Below are 16780 nucleotides of genomic sequence, written 5' to 3' on the forward strand. Positions count from 1 at the left end.
ACAGATTGGCTGCTTTGAGACTGAGGCACGTGCCGGGCCAGCGGTGACACCCCGGATGCAGGATGCGGGGGACCCAGGAGCTCCGCAGCTGTGTTACCTGATGCTCTTCAGCTGCGCGTGCGAAAACGAAACAGTGACTTTCAAAAACCTTGGTTTTCAAAAGAAACTAACCTATCGGGGGAGAAAGGGACAGCGGCCACGCAGCACGAGTTCGAGTCCCGGGGCAGCGAGTGTTTCTGCGATTGGAAAAGGCCGCGCCTCAGGGGAATCGTCTCCCCGGGGTCTGCTTTAAGCAGACGCGCTCGGTTTCGCAGACAACACCCGGGACTAGAGACCACCGGTCGCTGGCTGCAGACGTGCTCACAGCTGGGGGCAGCGGGCGGACCTCGCTGAGTGGACGGTCACGGGTTCTGGTTTCTGGGCCGCTAACACTGGGCAAGTTGATTTCTATCAGAACCCGTCTGCGAGGCACAGATGTGCTGTAAAACCGAGGGGTTTAGCTCCTAGAAAGTCCCTCCTGACTCGCAAGTTTCACTCCCACGTCCGAAGGTCACCGGAGCAGAAGTGTCCGAGGTGACTCTTTCTACCGCTAAGCGCGCAGGTGGTCCTGTGGGGACCACGCCGGTGAGTGAGAGGCGGGCGTGGGGGCACACGCCTGGCTGCCTCGCCGGTGGTGGCCGCGTCGGGGAACGGCAGTGGTGACGTGTGCGGCAAAGCGGCCGTCGGCTGACGCGCACATGAAGCCACCGAGCGAGAGGACGACGTCTCCGGCGGTTTCGGCGGATCTCCGCCTTGAACGTGCAGCGCGCCCGCACGGCTCAGGGCAGGCGGCCGGGAGGATCGCCTACGGGCGCTACCCGTGTACCCGAGACGCCCGGCCTGCGAGCGCGAGGTCCTCGTCCCGAAGCCCCTCCGGGCCGCCGGCCGCCCTTACCGATGCAGGTGGGCTGCAGGCCGCTCCAGGTGCCGTCCGCCTGGCAGGTCCTCCTGGACGACCCCACCAGGAGGAAGGGGGCTCTGCACTGGAAGGTCACCTCGGACCGGTACGTGAAGCTTCTGCCGCTGAGGTGGCCCTCGGCGGGCGTGCCTGGGTCCCCACAGAACACGGCTGCGGACGACACGCGGAAGCCGGGCGCTGAGTGTCCGCACCGGCCGCCGGGGGGCGCGCTGGCCCTGCGCCTGCTCGGTCTCCGGCGAGACTTAGACCGGCGTGTGGCCGCAGGCCAGGCCCCCGGGCAGTGCGGGTTCATGTGTGCTCGGCACGTGCTGCGCTGTGGGCGTGAGCCACACGAGGCCCGCTCCTCACCGGGGCCGGGAGCCCCACGCCGGGCCGTGTCCCCCACGCCGGCCCGTGTCCCCGCACGCTGGCCCAGGCCCCCCATGCCGGCCCGTGTCCCCCCACGCTGGCCCAGGCCCCCTACGCCGGCCCAGGCCCCCCCACACCGGCCGTGCCCCCCATGCCGGCCCGTGCCTCCCGCCGGCCGGTGCCCGGGCCCAAGGCGCGGCCCGCGGAGGGCGGGGGACTCACCCAGGCACTGGGGCGCGTCGCCCCTCCACACGCCGGGGCCCTCGCAGGACAGGATGGCGGGGCGGGAGAGCTGGTAGCCGGCCGCGCAGCTGTAGCTGATGCTGGAGCCCCAGCGGAAGTCCGTGCCCTCCACCTGTCCGTTCGGCACGGGCGGGGGCGGGCCGCACAGGACCGCTGTTGCAGGGACAAAGGAGATGGCGTGTGGGCCCGGCGCCCGCACTGCCGCCCCCCGATGACACACGGCGCCGCGGTCCGTTCCTAGTGAAAGGCTCGCTGCAAATACGGCAAATCAGCATGCTGGGACTTCCCCGGCGCCGCTTCATCGGCCAGGTCACGCACACAACGCAGCAAAGCCGCAGCCTCGCCCTTCCGGCTCGCCGTAGAGGAAGGCGGCCAAACCCGCCCTGGGCCACCTCCTCCCGCGTCTCCCCTGTGGCCGCCGAGGACAAAGCGCCTCAGGACCTGGTCACAGGCCGCGAGCACCAGCGTTCGGACTCACGCGGAGGCGGAGACGCTTCTGCTGTCCGCGTTTTCCTCTGTTCAGAGGCAGCACGCGATTTCCAAAGGGCTCGGGCTGGTCCGTTCCTCGCGTCACCGCAAACACGCGCTCGCGCGGTGCGGGGGTGCGCGCCCGGCACTCGCCAGGCCTGGAGCCTGCGACCAGCAGGTGCGGGCCGCTGGCGAGGTCACTGCCCCGACCACAGGCCAGGGGGCGCGGCCCCCTACACACGGCCTCCCACGCTCGCTCTTGCGCCCCGGTGCCAGGCGGCCCCCTAAACCCGACTCCCCGATGACCCGCAGGGTCCCTGGGCTTCCCGCTGGGGTGCGCCAGGGCGGCCGAGGCCACAGAAGGCGGGGGGTCGGGGAGGGCGGAGGCTTACGGACGCTCGGCTGCGGCTTCCCATGTGAATGTTTCACCGTGTTGTGGGGACAGAACCGAGTCACACGCAGTCACACGCACAGTCACACGGAGCCAGGCCGCCCCTGCCCGCCTGGCTCCTGCCCGTCCACCCGCTTACTCAACGGCTCTTTCTTATGCGTCCGTGCGAGAGGGCTGCGGGCTGAGCAGGGACCCCGGGGGACTAAGGACGCGGTGCAGTGGACGGGGTGACGAGGACGACCAGGCAGAGGACGGTGCAGGGGACTGTGAGGGGCCTGGTGGCCGCGGAGTTGATCTTTATGCAACGGGCCTGACCAGGGGACACACGCGGGAGGCCGTGGGGAGCAGGGACCCTACAGGAGGGCCACGCGGGAGGCCGTGGGGAGCGGGGACCGGGGACCTCACGGGAGGGCCACGCGGGGGGCCCCGGCCGCTCTAGTCACGGCGCCTTCCGCACGCCGCCCAGACCGGAGCCCCCCGATGCAGCTGGCCGCGCAGCCTCCGCCTTCCCCGAGGGCCTGCTGCGGGACGGGCCGGCACTGACCGCGGCGGGGAAGGCACAGGACGCGCTGCGACCCCGGCCCACGCCCGCGCCGTCAGAGGGGAGGGAGCCGCACGCCCGAGCACGCGGGTCACCTCCTGCGGGCCGCGCAGCAAGCTGCCTGCGCGAGACCCCGACCCCGGCCCCCGCGCTCCGTGAGACTTCCCGGCGTCCCGCTCTTGGCCCTCCCGGCGTCGCGTCGGTCCCTGGTCCCCAGAGGCCTGCGACACCACACTGTGCGTTGCATCTGAGGAGCCGCCGAGCCCGCCTGTCTCCGCTCCCCGCCCGGCCCTCTGGGCCAGCTCACGGCCCGCACGCCCTCCCTGCCCTGCAGAGCCCGTCCCGTGCCACGTCCACCGCGCTCTCCCCGCTCCTCCCCCGTCACTCCCGGGGCTCGGCCCGCCCCTCCACATGGCTCGAGCACTCGGACGGCTCCGGCCCGCCCTGCTCTCTGGGAAAGCCTGTCGGACGGGTCCCCGCCTGGTCGCACTGTCTCCACACTCCTGCGGCGTGTCCAGTCCCGGCACGCGAATCCCACAGACTCGCGCGGCAGCAGCACCTCCGCCACCACCCAGGGGTCAGCTGCTCGCCCCGCCCCGGCTCGGCTCCCTGCGACCACACCCCTCGTGTCTGCCGCGCGCCTTGACATCGCCGGGGTCACGGGTCCACGCGGCAGGGAAAGCACTGGGATCCAGGGCGCAGACTTGGGGGTGGCCTGGCGGCCGCTCCGCCCCAACCCCCCGCGCCCTCCCGTGCTGACGCCCTCTGAGCCAGTTTGTGCACGTGCGATGCCGACGTTAAACTAGTGAGAGAATGGAGTGATTTATGTTTGCGAATGAGTTAGAAGAACCATAAGAACTGGCACGTGGAGGAACCGCGTAAATGCTTGCGAATGACGTAACGCGATTCGGTAGCCTCCCCGCGTGTGGGCGGCGCGGGGCGGACCTTCGCAGGCGGGCTTGCTGTGGTTCCACGAGCCGTGCTCCGTGCAGCGGATGGTGGGCGACGTGGCCGGCTCCATGACGTAGCCGGGGTTGCACTGGTAGCTCACGGTCTTGTTGAAGGTGAAATCGGCCCCAAACTGGACGCCGTTGGCCAGCGTGCCTGGGTCCCCACAGCTTATAACTGAGAGGTGGGAAACAACGAAATGTCAGAGAAATGCGAAGTTATCATCAAACAAATTAGTCATGGTTTCTGTTCAAGCCGCCCCCTTGAATTCGAAGCGATCGACCCGTGACTTAGTATCGCAGTCGTGCCCTCCGACGACGTCACCGCCCGGCTGTCGGGGCGCCGTGTGTTTGGAGCTGCTCATTTCTCTTCCTTGGCAGTTGCCCGTGTGAAGCTGGCTGCCACCCTCGCCCAGTCCCTAACGAGGCTCAGTGTGCAACCAGTCACACACGGAGGTACGGACAGAGCCGCCGGCTGCGACCACAGCCAAACGCTTTCGTACTCCCTTGGGGACAAAGTGGTCTACAGAGACAACAAACTTTTTTTTTTTTTTTTTTGGCCTCAGTTTTATAATATCCAGCCCAACTGGCTGTTTTAAGTAGTTTCGACCAAATAAATAAGAAAGTAAAAAAAATATATTTATATATATCTATCTATCTATAGATATATATATCTATAGATAGATAGATATAGATTTCTAAAAGTATCTAAGACACAGTCAAAATATCAAACCCCCGTCTGCCTTTTCCCCCTACGTGTTAAACAACCAGTGCAACTCTTCAGAAACGGATCTAGAGGTCCTTGCGTGTGCCCGGCGGACAGTCACTAACTCGTGCAGTCGGGAGCCGAGCCGGTCCAGGTCCCGTTGGCCGTGCAGTGCCGCGTGGTCAGCCCCGAGGTCTGGTAGCCGTCCCAGCAGGCGTAGATGACCGAGCTGGAGAACAGGATGCCGTCGCTGCTGACGATCCTGCCGTGGGCGGGCGCGCCGGGGTTCCCACAGGACACGGCTGCGGGGGACACAGAGCAGTGACACACAGACAGGGGCCCGTCACGGCGGCGGCCGAGCCGGGAGGGCGGAGGCCGCCCGGGGAGAGCCGGCGTAGCTGCGCTTCGCGAAGCGCGGGGCACTGACTGCGGAAGACGCGCGTCGGACCCGATGACTCGCGCCGTCATGCCCCTGCTGACCTGCGGACGTGAAGGCTACACGCTCGCACCCTTTCTAAAGAGCATTCCTTCCAAACGAATTAAAAGGTGAGCTCAGGCCCTGAGAATTCAAAGTCTTGCCACTTTGGGATTTAGTACGTCTCCAATACAAAAATAAAATAATTCAGAAAAATCTGCGTATTAGCAGCTCAGCGGTATCGCCCGTCAGACACCAGCGGGAAAAAAAAGTCAACGCAAACCGGCCCCACCCTCCACGTCCCGCACGGCTCGTTCTGGAAAACGACGGTGCCCGAGGAGCGCGCCACGGAACGTGGCCCGTTCTGCGACGTGGCCTCTGAGCGGCAGCTGCGCCGCCGGCCGGGGCTTCGCCGCACCTGTCGTGCGTCCTGAGATGACCAGTGCACGTCCGGGCACTGAGACTTCAGCCAGCGGCGGGCGGGGCCCCGGACCGCACTCCGCGCCCCTCGTGGGCCCCTGAGGCAGCGAGCGAGCTCAGCGGCTGCTGTGTGTGTCAGGCGGGGACTTCAGTCTACAACGGGTGGGTTTTTTTTGTTTTTTTTTGCCTTTTTTGGTTAAGCCTATTTACCACAGAGACTTATTTTTCTTCCTTTGCCCTTGCATAATATTGTGCAAGTCAGACAGATAAAGAATGTGACCGTCGGCTGATTTTACTAACGAGATGTATCATAAGGCCGTTTCTGACAATGACCGAAATACCGAAAACACGCTTGCTATCCACTTTCAGAGCCGGCCTCGAGGGCAAAGACGTACTCTTCCTACAAATACAGAAAACAAACCGCATGATGTGCGTAGCGTTCGAAGCCACCGCCGCGGTGGTTAGGGACTCGCCTGCCACTCACGCTGCTGCTTCTACCCTGTGCCCCTGACAGACGTGACTAACCAGTCGCGGCCCCTCCCTTGATGAAGCTGGGTTTGAATGTAGGATTCTTTCTAACTCGGACCTTCCAGCAGTTTCTTGGTTGGCATTTGAGAGGAGATACGTATTAGCAACACGGAGGCAGATGGCATCTAGCACTCTCTAAAGCTCAGAAGCTTGATGATGGCTGTGACATATGTAAAAATTTCATGTTGCAAACAAGAAGATTTTGGGCTACTCAAAACAATTATTCATTCAACAAACATTGATTCGTCATTTACGTAACAGGCATTGTAGATGTACTAATGGAAACTCAAAAATAGACAAAAATGTTGATCCGATTCATAATTTAGCAAACCAACAAATGACACCCATATTGTTATATTGTATTCGAATCGCATCTGCGATTAAAATCTATGTTGCAATTTTTGAAAATCACCCATGAAAGGCTAATGCTAAATGAAACAAGTGATCGGTGAAACATACACAACTTAATTTATAGACAAATACGTTGTCAAAGAATGCCTGTTACGATCTCATCCTAATGACTAGAAAGCACCCTCGAATGCCGTGTTTTGTGACGTTAAATTCGCGGCTAGGATTTTTTTTTTCCGGCAGGGACACTTTCGTCACCGGGCATGCCTATGGAAATGAAGCCTAGACGTCGGCACGAACGTGTCCGGTTTTGCCCCGCTGTGGGGTGGGAGCCGGCACAGCGGCGGGGTGAGAGGTGAAACCCCCAGTTCTTTCCATCACAAGTTAAAGTTTCTTTTAAAATATGTATTTCCTTTTTAAGTACCTCTGGTTAATGTGACTCCTCCTGGGAAAATTTACTTGATGTCTAATAAAACTGCGTCGTGCTCATCGTGAACGCACAGTGCCGCTTGCGGGTGTCGGCAGCCTTGGCTCGGCGCGCCACGTGGGAAAGACTGCTGCTACGCTGGGTTAAATTCTCCGGCATGTGACGCTTCGCTCAGACGAGTTAAGCCGCCGTGCGCCACCGGTCCAAGTCCCCTGCGCATGTTGCGTGCGCCGTGCCGTGGCCGTAAGGAAACAACTGCTCCCAGTCGCGGTCAGACGACACGGGCCCCACTCAGAACGCCGGGCGGCCTGCGAGTAAGAGCGACTCACGCGGCTGCGGCCGCCACTGCCGCTCCCACCGCCGGCGTCCCCGGCGCGCGTCCGCTGCCCGGAGCGAGGGGCGGCTCCGTCGTCCCACGGGAACGGGGGCCCGGGGCGAGGCCGGCGCGGTTCCACGGGGCGCGGTGGAGCGAGCCGAGGTGGCAGCCACCGCCAAGCGAGACTGCAAGCGCTGGGAACGCACCAGACGCGGAGTCTTCCAAGCGCGGGACTTTCAAAAAGCCATTTCTTCTGCCATTTGCAGACTCCCTTTTTTTTTTCTTTTTTACAATTTATTGAACTGTTTCATCGGAATTGATACTTTTAATAGATTCAGAGAAGGTAATTTCGTCAGGTGAGAGATGGTCTTGGTTGGGGTATAGAATATACGGTCATAGCAAACTCTGGGGAAATGATAGTCACGTGTAAAACCCGCTGTTTTCTACAGGGAATGTGTGTACGCCAAAGATGTGTATCTATGACAGCAAGGGAGAAAAAAACAGAGCCGCAGCTTCTCCGAAAGGTTTGTGTGTGCGTGTCTGTGTGTTAGTGTGTGTGTGTCTGTGTGTGTGTCTCTGTGTGTGTGTGTCTGTGTGTGTCTGTGTGTGTGTGTGTCTGTCTGTGTGTGTCTGTGTGTGTGTGTGTCTGTGTGTGTGTGTCTGTGTGTCTGTGTGTGTGTGTCTGTGTGTGTGTGTCTGTGTGTGGTGTGTGTCTGTGTGTGTGTGTCTGTGTGTGTGTGTGTTTGTGTCTGTGTGTGGTCACAGACTGCCATCGATCACTTGTTGTTTTACCGTGTGTCACACACACCATTGTTTGCTCACTCAGCTTCCAGTGGTTTCTGTACGATGCAGTTTGCAGGCAGTCAAGTTTGGGGGCATGGCCTATTCGAGAAAAGTTTTGTGTCAAACCATTTTAGCAGCTCATCTCTCCGTCTACAGCTTCCACTGTGGACAGTACCTCGCCCATTCTGAGCTGGGCTCGTACGCAGGAGACCGGCTGAGGCTCTCCCGGTCGAATAAACGGATTCATCCACGCTTTGCTGAAACAGAGCCTCACGTTAGATCACAGTGCCTGAACGAGATTTCCATGGAGAACGTGACTCACTCCCAACAGTTTTACCTTCCTCTTTTTGGGTGTGCGTGACCAGAGTGCATGGGGCCAGCCCTGCACCCCCCGTCGGGGCCCAGCGAGGAGCCGCCCTGAGCGGCTGTCTGGTCGGCCTTTAACTACCATTTTTCCAAACAAATCCCTGCCTTCTCCCCCTCTGCTTTTCCTCCTGGAACTCCAGTTACACGCCCATTAATCCACTTGGTAGGATCCTATAGTAAATCATAGTGCTGGGTGTTTTTCTATAGCTCTTTTTCTCTCCGTTTTTCAGTTTAAATGTCACCGACCTGTCCTCAAGTCAAGTGCCACCTCTCACCTGCTGCCATGCTCATCCAGCAAAGCTTTTATAAAGATATGTATTTTCAGCTCCAGAATGTCCATTTGGCTCTCTTTCGTTATTTTAATTTCTCTGTTAAGAGTCCCTGTTGATGACTCTAAATGAATGACTCTAAATTACTTTCTTTACCACATTTTAATAGCTGCTTTCAGTCCTTGTGTATTAATATTTGAGTCATCTCAAGATCAATTTCTAACGTTTGGTATTTTGTTTGTTTGACTGTGGGTCTTACTGTTCTGAATTGTACGTAATTTTCTGTCTCATGCTGGACATCGTGGAGGAACTGTTTCATGGATTATGCCACTTCTTTAGAGGTCCTGGGTTTGTGGTAGATCTTTGGGGTCCTGCCGTCAGTTTCATTCCTTGTTAGCGATCTCTTCAGACTTAGTCCTACCGCGTCGTTGCTTAGCTCCAGCGTGATGTCCTCATCGCAGGGCGAGCACTTGCTCACGATGCGCGGGCCTGCTGGGCCTCCAGGAAGTGCGCGCCTGCACGAGGCGGTGCCGACTGGCTGACCTCCGGCGTGTCTCAGCCTGGCACGGCCAGCAAGGCCAGGAGTCCGCGGCCCGCTCTGAGGCGCAAGCAGCGCCGAGTCTCGCCTGCGCTCGTCGGCCCGGCCTCCGCCGAGTCCCCAGCGAATGCCGCCCAGATTCCCCGGCTCTTCCACGCTCAGCTCCCCCTTCTCACTTTCCTTAGGGGTCCAGTTCCGCTCCGGGGGCCCAGGTCCACTTCCTCAACCTCGCCAAGTCCCCTGCCACCTGCTTCCAGGTTCCTGCTTCACGGCCAGAAAAAGACACCGCACGCCAGGCGGCCGGGCGACGACGCTCACCTCGCGCCTTCATTTCCTCCCAAGGAGCAGAGTCCCGCTCTCCTCCATAGCCAAGGTAGGTGCCTCGCCGGCTCCGTAGTGTTACAGTTGTTCTCCGTAGGGAGGCTCGCCCGGGACCCTGTACTATGTCGTGAATCGAAGTGGAAATCTTCTTTAATTTTTATCATGTTCAAATGTATCATTGACCAATAATGCAAAGGTGTGGTCGAGAGGGAAAAGGTTAGATCGTGCGTAACTGTAGATTACAAAAGGCACCTGCAACATCGAGGTACAATATCCTAGAGTAGAAAACACTCTGGTTTCGGTGAGAAAGAGAGGTTATCATGCGAATTTTAATATTCAAATCTGTACAAGAGTGGAGGAAACTGAGAAAATCGTGTCTGAGTGGAAAAAACCTATACTAATGTATAGTCGCATGCTTCAGTCACTAAAAACATTATAATCTTGAAATTCACGGCTGCAGGTGACATTTCCCACTACGATTATGTCGTAGTTAAGTCGACTTCTGTGGGCTTACATTTATATGAACTTGATGGGCAAGGGGCAATTTAAAGTAAAAATTTATCTTGGATTAGCATATTTAAATATATCTGTACATTTATATTTATGTCTATATATCTATATTTTCAATATTATCTTTGAATAAGGCTATGCACACACGTATGTGCACAGACACGTATATGGTGTATATATTCATATACGCACATATGCACAGAATTGTCTTATTTATATAACTTTATGTTATGTAGATTATATATAACTAGGTTATGTAAAGCATAAGGTATATACGTATGTTATTTCCTATTTACCTACATAACATACATAATGAAAAAGAGCCACAGGGAGACGTGGCATAGTACAAAGAACATTACAGTTTGATTTATATTTCTGATATCGATGTTGCGTAAACTTATTCAAGTTGTTCGGATTATGTAAATGTTTCTCACATATATAAAGAGCTATTTAACTTGTATAATCATTTTAGTTTCGAAAATTCAGAGACGTTTGTGTGCACGACATTTCGACCGTCTAGAGGCTCCTCCGTCTGAATTCTCAGTCAGTCACCTGGTGGGCGCCAACCGGGCCGGCGACGCCTGGCTCGCTTTGCGAGCGCAGGGCGGCCAGCACGGGACGCAGCGCCTGTCAGCACCGCGGGTCCCGCCGCTGCCCGCTGCGCCTGAGCTGCCACGCGGAGAGGCGCCCAGGCCCCCCCGTGACACGGGGCTCGGGCGAGGCCGCCAGCGGCCTGGAAACCGGCCCCGGGTGGCAGGAACCCAGACGCTGCCTCCCACGCCCTGGGGCCTTGCGTCTCGAGCTCAGGGACTCAGACTCGCCCCCGGCAAGCGCGGAATGTTGCCAGCCGCACAGAGATCGTCAGGAGAAGGCCTGCGGCTACAGACTGCGAAGGGTCGGAACTACTCCTGTGATCCCAGTCAGGCTGTCGCTACATATTCATTCGCACTCTTTAATGATTCGGAGACAATAGCTCCGTGGTAGGAACTGGCCGAGTCTCCAGGATACCTGGGGGGCACCACTGGCATTCAGAGCGAGTCACACGGCCTGACTGTCAAGGTCGTCAAGGTCGCCTTCCGGGCTCAGAGACACTCACCTTCACACACCGGCTGCAGCCCCGACCACGAGCCGTTGAGCAGACAGGTGCGCTCGGGGGAGCCGCGGAGCTGGTACCCCACCTCGCAGGAGAAGCGGAGGAGGCTCTTGGTCTTAAAGTCGTCTCCGAGCCGAGAGCCATGCGCCGGGGTCCCCGGGTCACCACAGAATCCGGGACTGTGCCCTGTGGAACCGAACACACGCGGCAGCGCGCAGTGTGGTCACGCCGTCTGGATCGCTGCTGCGCCTCCAGAGGACGGGAGGTGACAGATGTGCGTGGACACGGGCCGCGGCCGTGCGGCACCCTGGCCCCCGTGTGCGCGGGACTTTAGCACAGCAGGAACATGGACACTTTCACGAGCTGTTCCCCAGGTGATGAAACAAAAGCAGCCCCCTAAGACGCGGTTACAGTGACAGCTGAGGCCTGGGAGGGGCGCGGGCGGCGGCGTTCGCTGGGACCCTCCCCCCGGACGGCAGAGGGGAGACGGGGTCCCGGGGCCCAGGGGCCCAGGGATGCAAGCGCAGTCGGGCGAGAGGCCCGGTTCTCCTCACTGCTGTCCAGAGTTGCTGATTCAACAACCAAATGCTGTTTATTGAAGAAACATTCCTGGGGGAATTAGGTTACTTTTTGCAAGGAAGATCGATGTCATCATCGATCGCAGAGACAGCGGAGATGTGGGAGCGCTGACAGGAAGCACAGAAAAGGCAGAAGGAGCACACAGGGACAGACCGAGCCGACGCGAGCACGGGCCCCAGCCAGGGCGACAGGCGCTTCTGGACTCCTACGGGAGAACGTGGGAAGCGGCAGGCGTGCCATGGTGATGACGACGACGGTGACGATAACATATAGCGGGAGCACCTGCGGCCGGACCTGCAGGAAGGAGGGTACCGAAACGGCTGCGCCGCCCCCTGAGGACCAGGCCGCTGCTCACCTGTGCAGTGGGGCAGTGTTCCGCTCCAGCGGCTGTCCCCCTGGCAAACTCTGGTGCTGTTGCCCACGAGGGTCTGGGTCCCTCGGCACGCGTAGTGGACCGTGGCCCCGTACGTAAACAGTTCCCCAGTGAGGACGGCGTTGGCGGGGACCCCCGGGTGTCCGCAGGATATAGCTTAGGAGAAAAGTTAGTGGGTGAGTCATTCCTGTCACACCACTTGGCATTACCTGGCCTCCCACGTGGACAGCCCTACAATGCCACCTGTTAACAGAAACCAGCTATTCCGGCACACCCGCCGCTCCCGTACGTGCGAAATACCGGTTTCCTGATGACACGACCCCCCCCCCCCCCCGCCGAGTGTGTGAATTACTGCAGACAAGGAAAGGTTTTGTTGATGAAGATTTAAAAAAAGAAATCTTAAATGAAGGTAGCTTTGCTTAAGGGGGAAATTTATATTCTGGCTTTCAAAGAGAAACTCACTCTAGGTAAAATTTTTCCGTTGCCCTTAACTGTATTCCAAATAAGCAGCATTATTCAAAATGTTAGAAAGTGACATAGATCCATCAAAACTATTTGCCCTATTTCTTCAGCTAATACGATGATCATAGCCTTTGCTTGGGGAAAAAACTCAGTCAAATATGCTTATTCTTCTAGTTCACAGGTCTAAGAAGACAATTCTAACAATTCTTCTTCGCCTAGATAGCAGTTTCAAATGTTTAAGTGAAATGTTAATAATGATAATAAATTATTTTGTTCCTCAAGTTATTCTAAAAACGGTCTCAGTATTCCCATACCTGTTCTTAAAATTAAACCAGACCAGGCCCATCATCTAAAGATAAATTATCCACTAAAATGACATGTTTTGAAAACCAGATCAATATAGGGTAATGAAGATTTCTCTCTCCCTTTCTATAAAGTGCCAAATTAGGGTTAATGATGGACACATGTACGCTACTTGCAGCCAGCTCACTGGACTCAGGTTACCAACAAATCACTCAGCGGCCGCCGAGGGCCATCCTCGAGTGGCAGCACTTGACCCCTGGCAGCTGCAAAGTGCTATCGGCCGGAAAGCGGCTAGAAAAGCTGTCTCCGTGCCGACGCTGGCTTCCCTCATCAGAGACCACGATCTGACCTAGACAGAGCCCTAAAAAGACGCTAATTTGAGCTGTATCAGTGAAATGGGCGGTAAATAAAAGAGAAAAAAATCGGTGAAGCAGCCGGGAGACTAGAGGCGAACCGTGGCTGCATGGCCCACGAGAGGGAGGCAGCCCGGCCCCCTGCGGACCCGCGTGCCCGTTCTCACGGCGACTCCCACCGCGACGGCCGCACGCAGCGGCACTGGCTGCGGGGCGGACGAGCCAGGGGAGCCGGGGCCGGCGCTCTGGGGCTCGCTGGCTCACCACAGAACCGACGGACGCCTCACGCGAGCCGCGGAAGGCTCGACAGAAATGTTTGGGGAGAAAAAGAAAAAACCTAATTGCTCTGAACAAATCCCCCGTGTGAGGGCAGAGAAAACCAGAAAGCAGATGTGATTTGATGAAGACCATAACGCATTGTTAGACGCGTTTTTGGTCATATCCACTCTTTTTCTCCATGGAAGCTGTATTGTCACCGTTGCAATTACGGATAAGTTTCCACGAAGACCGGGAGGCTTAAAGGGCACTGACAGGCACTGACAGGTCAGGAGGGCGTCGCTACAAGGCCGTCCATGGGGTTCCCCGCAGGCCACAAGCCCTGGAGGGGCCCCGCCCCCAGCCACTCGGCGTCCGGGCGGGGACCAGAGCCCCGGGCAGCACTGCTGAGCCCGGCCCAGGGTGTTGCGGCCGCCGGCCCCTACGCGTGAGCCGTGGAGACAGCCACATGCCGGGCGGAGGCAGGACCCGAGGGGAAGTAAGCGGAGCCCGGGACAGAGGGAGCCGGGTCCCCCTCTCCCCGCGAGCAGGCCAGTGTCCCCCGGCTCTTCTCCCAAACTGGATTGAGTTCTGTTTGTGATTTCTGGCCCGTCGATAAAGATATCGTACTAATTAGCGCAATTCGTGATGGGGTGAGGGGTGTAGGGATTTTGACTACGGGGCTGTGTGCGCAGCACCCGGGACCCTCGCTCACCCAGGCATCGCGGCAGGGAGCGGTCCCACAGGCCGGCGGCCGTGCAGCTGAGGGCGGCCGAGCCCAGCAGGTAGAAGCCTTCCTTGCAGCGGTACATGACGCTCGAGCCGTACACGAAGCTCTCGCCGGGGCTCGGCTGCCCGTGGCGGACGGCGTTGTCCACGAAGCCCGGGTCCGTGCAGTTGACCACTGGAAGAGACAGCGTGGGACGTGCGTCAGAGACGCCCCACGGCGACGGGCAGGCGGGCGGAGGCGGACGCCGCCACCGCGTAGCGAAGCTCACAGGGGCCGCCGTCCGGCCGGGCCCCCGAGCTCTGCCCCCGCCGAGCCTGCTGCCGCCCGGGGCCACGCGCTGCAGCCGGGACAGGCAGACGCGGCTGCTGCACACGCCGCCCGCGAGGCCGACGCAGCAGCTGCCGCGGTGAGAGCACGCCCAGCGTTGCACGCGCGTGCGATCTCTCGGGCCGAAGCACGGGGGGGCGTCGCCCCCGGGGACACACGAGGCCCCTTCGGCACGTGTGCAGGCGAACGGGGTCGGCAGCGACGGGAAGGCCGACCGGCCTCGGGAGGAGCCGCGTGTGCCCCAGGCTGGCGGGACCTGCCGTGTCTGTGCCCAGTGCCAGCCGAGCGCCTGCGGCACGAGCGTCGCGGCGGGGAGGACGCGGTCCAGGACACTGTCCAGGACACTGCCCGGCCGGGTGCCTCTGCCCCACACTTCGTGGTGCGGCTCCTCCTCAGGGGTCCCCGAGCCGAAGCCCGCATCCCTCTCCGGATTCCTCTTGGGACAGGAGACTCCTCGCGTGCATGGGGTGACGTTCTGTGCTCCCGAAACCACCCTGAGTTAACTGCACGCAGGCTCACACCCTCTTGGGTAAGACTACCCCGGACTGCGGGCACAGAGCACAGGCTCCACGGCCCGTCGCGTCCACAGTACGACTGTGACCAAGACCTGCGCGGTGACAGGAATTACCGCTCACGGACGTCAGACAGACTGGAGAGGACAGCGGCCTGCTCAGCACACAGAGTGCTGGACGGGCTGCGTGTGGAGCTGCAGGCCGGCCCAGGGGACCCGCGGTGCCCAGGGGGCCGAGCGGTCCCCGTGACAGACCGCAGAGCAGCAGCGCCCAAGCCGGCCACCTGCTCAGACCCTTGGGGACAACCTGCCCAGCCCCTCGGCCTCCACCACGGACGTCCTGACGGGCGGCTTTTAAAATCCAGTGTATAGCTAGAAACTGCTCTGAACACAGCGTTGTCAAGAAAACGAGAAGACAAACCACAGACCCTTAAACTCAACAGGAAAACAAAAGTCCCTTCTGAAAAATGAGCCGAAGACCTTAACGGACACCAATTAGACTGTACGATCCCACAGAACAGAAAACATTCAAGAATTTGAAGTTTTTTCTAACAGCCATTATTTAAAATTGCCATTTCCCTTCGCATAACAGTTTCCAAAGGTATAAATTACAATTAATTCATCGTCAGTAAAAACATACTCTGCGTAAAAGCGAAGATGGGGGCCACGCACGAGCCGTAGCTGGGGAGACACAGGGGACCCAGGGAACGGCGCCGAAGCCCCGGGCCCAGGGGCCCGCACGGCCACTCCGAAGGCCCGGCAGAGGACAGCCCTAGGCACCGGGCGGGCAGAGCCGGCGTCCGAGGCCACACACTGTCATTCGCCCACGTTCGCCCGCTGTCCTTCCAGTGGGAGGGGCAGAGAAGTGGCATCTGGACGGGCGGTGTCCGGCGATGACGGGGACCGAGGTCCTCGCCCTGCTGGCGGCTCCCCGCTGGCCCGTGTGCGCCCGCGTCAGCGCCTGGGCTGTGACGGGCCCAGCTTCACGGGAACGCGGTCAGAGGTCTCCCTGCAGTATTCCTAACAGCTGCGTGTGAGCCTATAATTCACTTCAATTACAAAATTATTTACCCATTCAATAGAAAATGGGAAAGAAACCAGAATCGATGGCAGTTTAGCCTCAGGAATGTGATACGCAGAACATGCTGCTTACCTTCTGCATCCTGGATCGACATCTAGTTTAACTATGCACAAAACTTTAAATGCCATTTGAAAACGCGTGAACGCAGATGTAAAGCATGAGAGACTACGAATGAAGTCAACGCGCTGTCGTTGCATAAAGGGACGGCGCAGATCGGTGTGCTCGTGGTGGCCGGACGCGGGAGTCGGGGTGCCGACGGCCTTCGTGTGGCTGAGGCCGGCCAGCAGGGGGGGGGGGGCGTCCGCACAGGCGCGTGGGCCACGGGCTGGCCGGGCGGCCCCTTCCTGTGCTGGAACTCAGCGGCCTGGGGGGCCGACCTCACACGAGCCCTGGGAGCACAGAGCTGCTTGGTCCCACCTGCCAGGGGGAGGGGTGACTGTCCGCGCAGGAGCCGTGGGCCCTGGCTTTACTGCTGTGAAGGCGACTCGCCTTCTGCGAGGCGTTTTAACAGGCAGTAACGCAGCGAAACCTAGCTATCGGGAGCTCAAACGCCTGGAAATACAGAAACCACAAAACGGCCAGGCCTGGACAATCCAGAGTTTGGCCTAGATCTACGTGACAATGTTTAAAGAAACGAATTTTAAAAAGGAGATCGAAAAGCAATAAAAACTTCTTAAATACACCCTTTGGTCTAGAAGCTCAAAAGCCAAGATGCCAAACACGTGAGGAGTGACGAGGGGTCCGCGAGCCCGGGGGACGCGCCGTCCCTAACGCAGAGAGCCCTGGCTTGTCGGGGGACCGTCTGCGCAGCCCCGGGCCAGCGGCCGCGGAGAGGCGCGTGCGCGCATGCGTGGGGCGGTGGCCCACGCG

The 16780-nt window shown here is 59.0% G+C and overlaps 1 protein-coding gene and 1 long non-coding RNA gene across 3 annotated transcripts in view; one reads left to right on the forward strand and one right to left on the reverse strand.

Moving 5' to 3' along the window:
- LOC118609406 overlaps positions 1 to 10458 on the forward strand; it is a 34787-nt gene extending 24329 nt beyond the window's left edge. The window contains exons 2-3 of the long non-coding RNA XR_004953428.1: positions 7506 to 7580; positions 9198 to 10458. This is a non-coding gene — a long non-coding RNA (uncharacterized LOC118609406). The remainder of the gene's footprint in view (positions 1 to 7505; positions 7581 to 9197) is intronic.
- The window catches only part of CSMD1 (CUB and Sushi multiple domains 1), a 1035440-nt gene that overhangs the window by 17785 nt on the left and 1000875 nt on the right, over positions 1 to 16780 (reverse strand). For both annotated transcript variants that reach the window (XM_036228983.1, XM_036228984.1), the window contains exons 55-61: positions 13977 to 14165; positions 11871 to 12044; positions 10940 to 11122; positions 4728 to 4904; positions 3895 to 4074; positions 1529 to 1702; positions 935 to 1108 (exon numbers count right to left, since the gene is read on the reverse strand). In XM_036228983.1, the coding sequence (XP_036084876.1) occupies positions 935 to 1108; positions 1529 to 1702; positions 3895 to 4074; positions 4728 to 4904; positions 10940 to 11122; positions 11871 to 12044; positions 13977 to 14165 (1251 nt within the window). The remainder of the gene's footprint in view (positions 1 to 934; positions 1109 to 1528; positions 1703 to 3894; positions 4075 to 4727; positions 4905 to 10939; positions 11123 to 11870; positions 12045 to 13976; positions 14166 to 16780) is intronic.

This window comes from Rousettus aegyptiacus, unplaced genomic scaffold (genome assembly GCF_014176215.1).
Source record: "Rousettus aegyptiacus isolate mRouAeg1 unplaced genomic scaffold, mRouAeg1.p scaffold_m13_p_11, whole genome shotgun sequence".
NCBI lineage: Eukaryota > Metazoa > Chordata > Mammalia > Chiroptera > Pteropodidae > Rousettus > Rousettus aegyptiacus.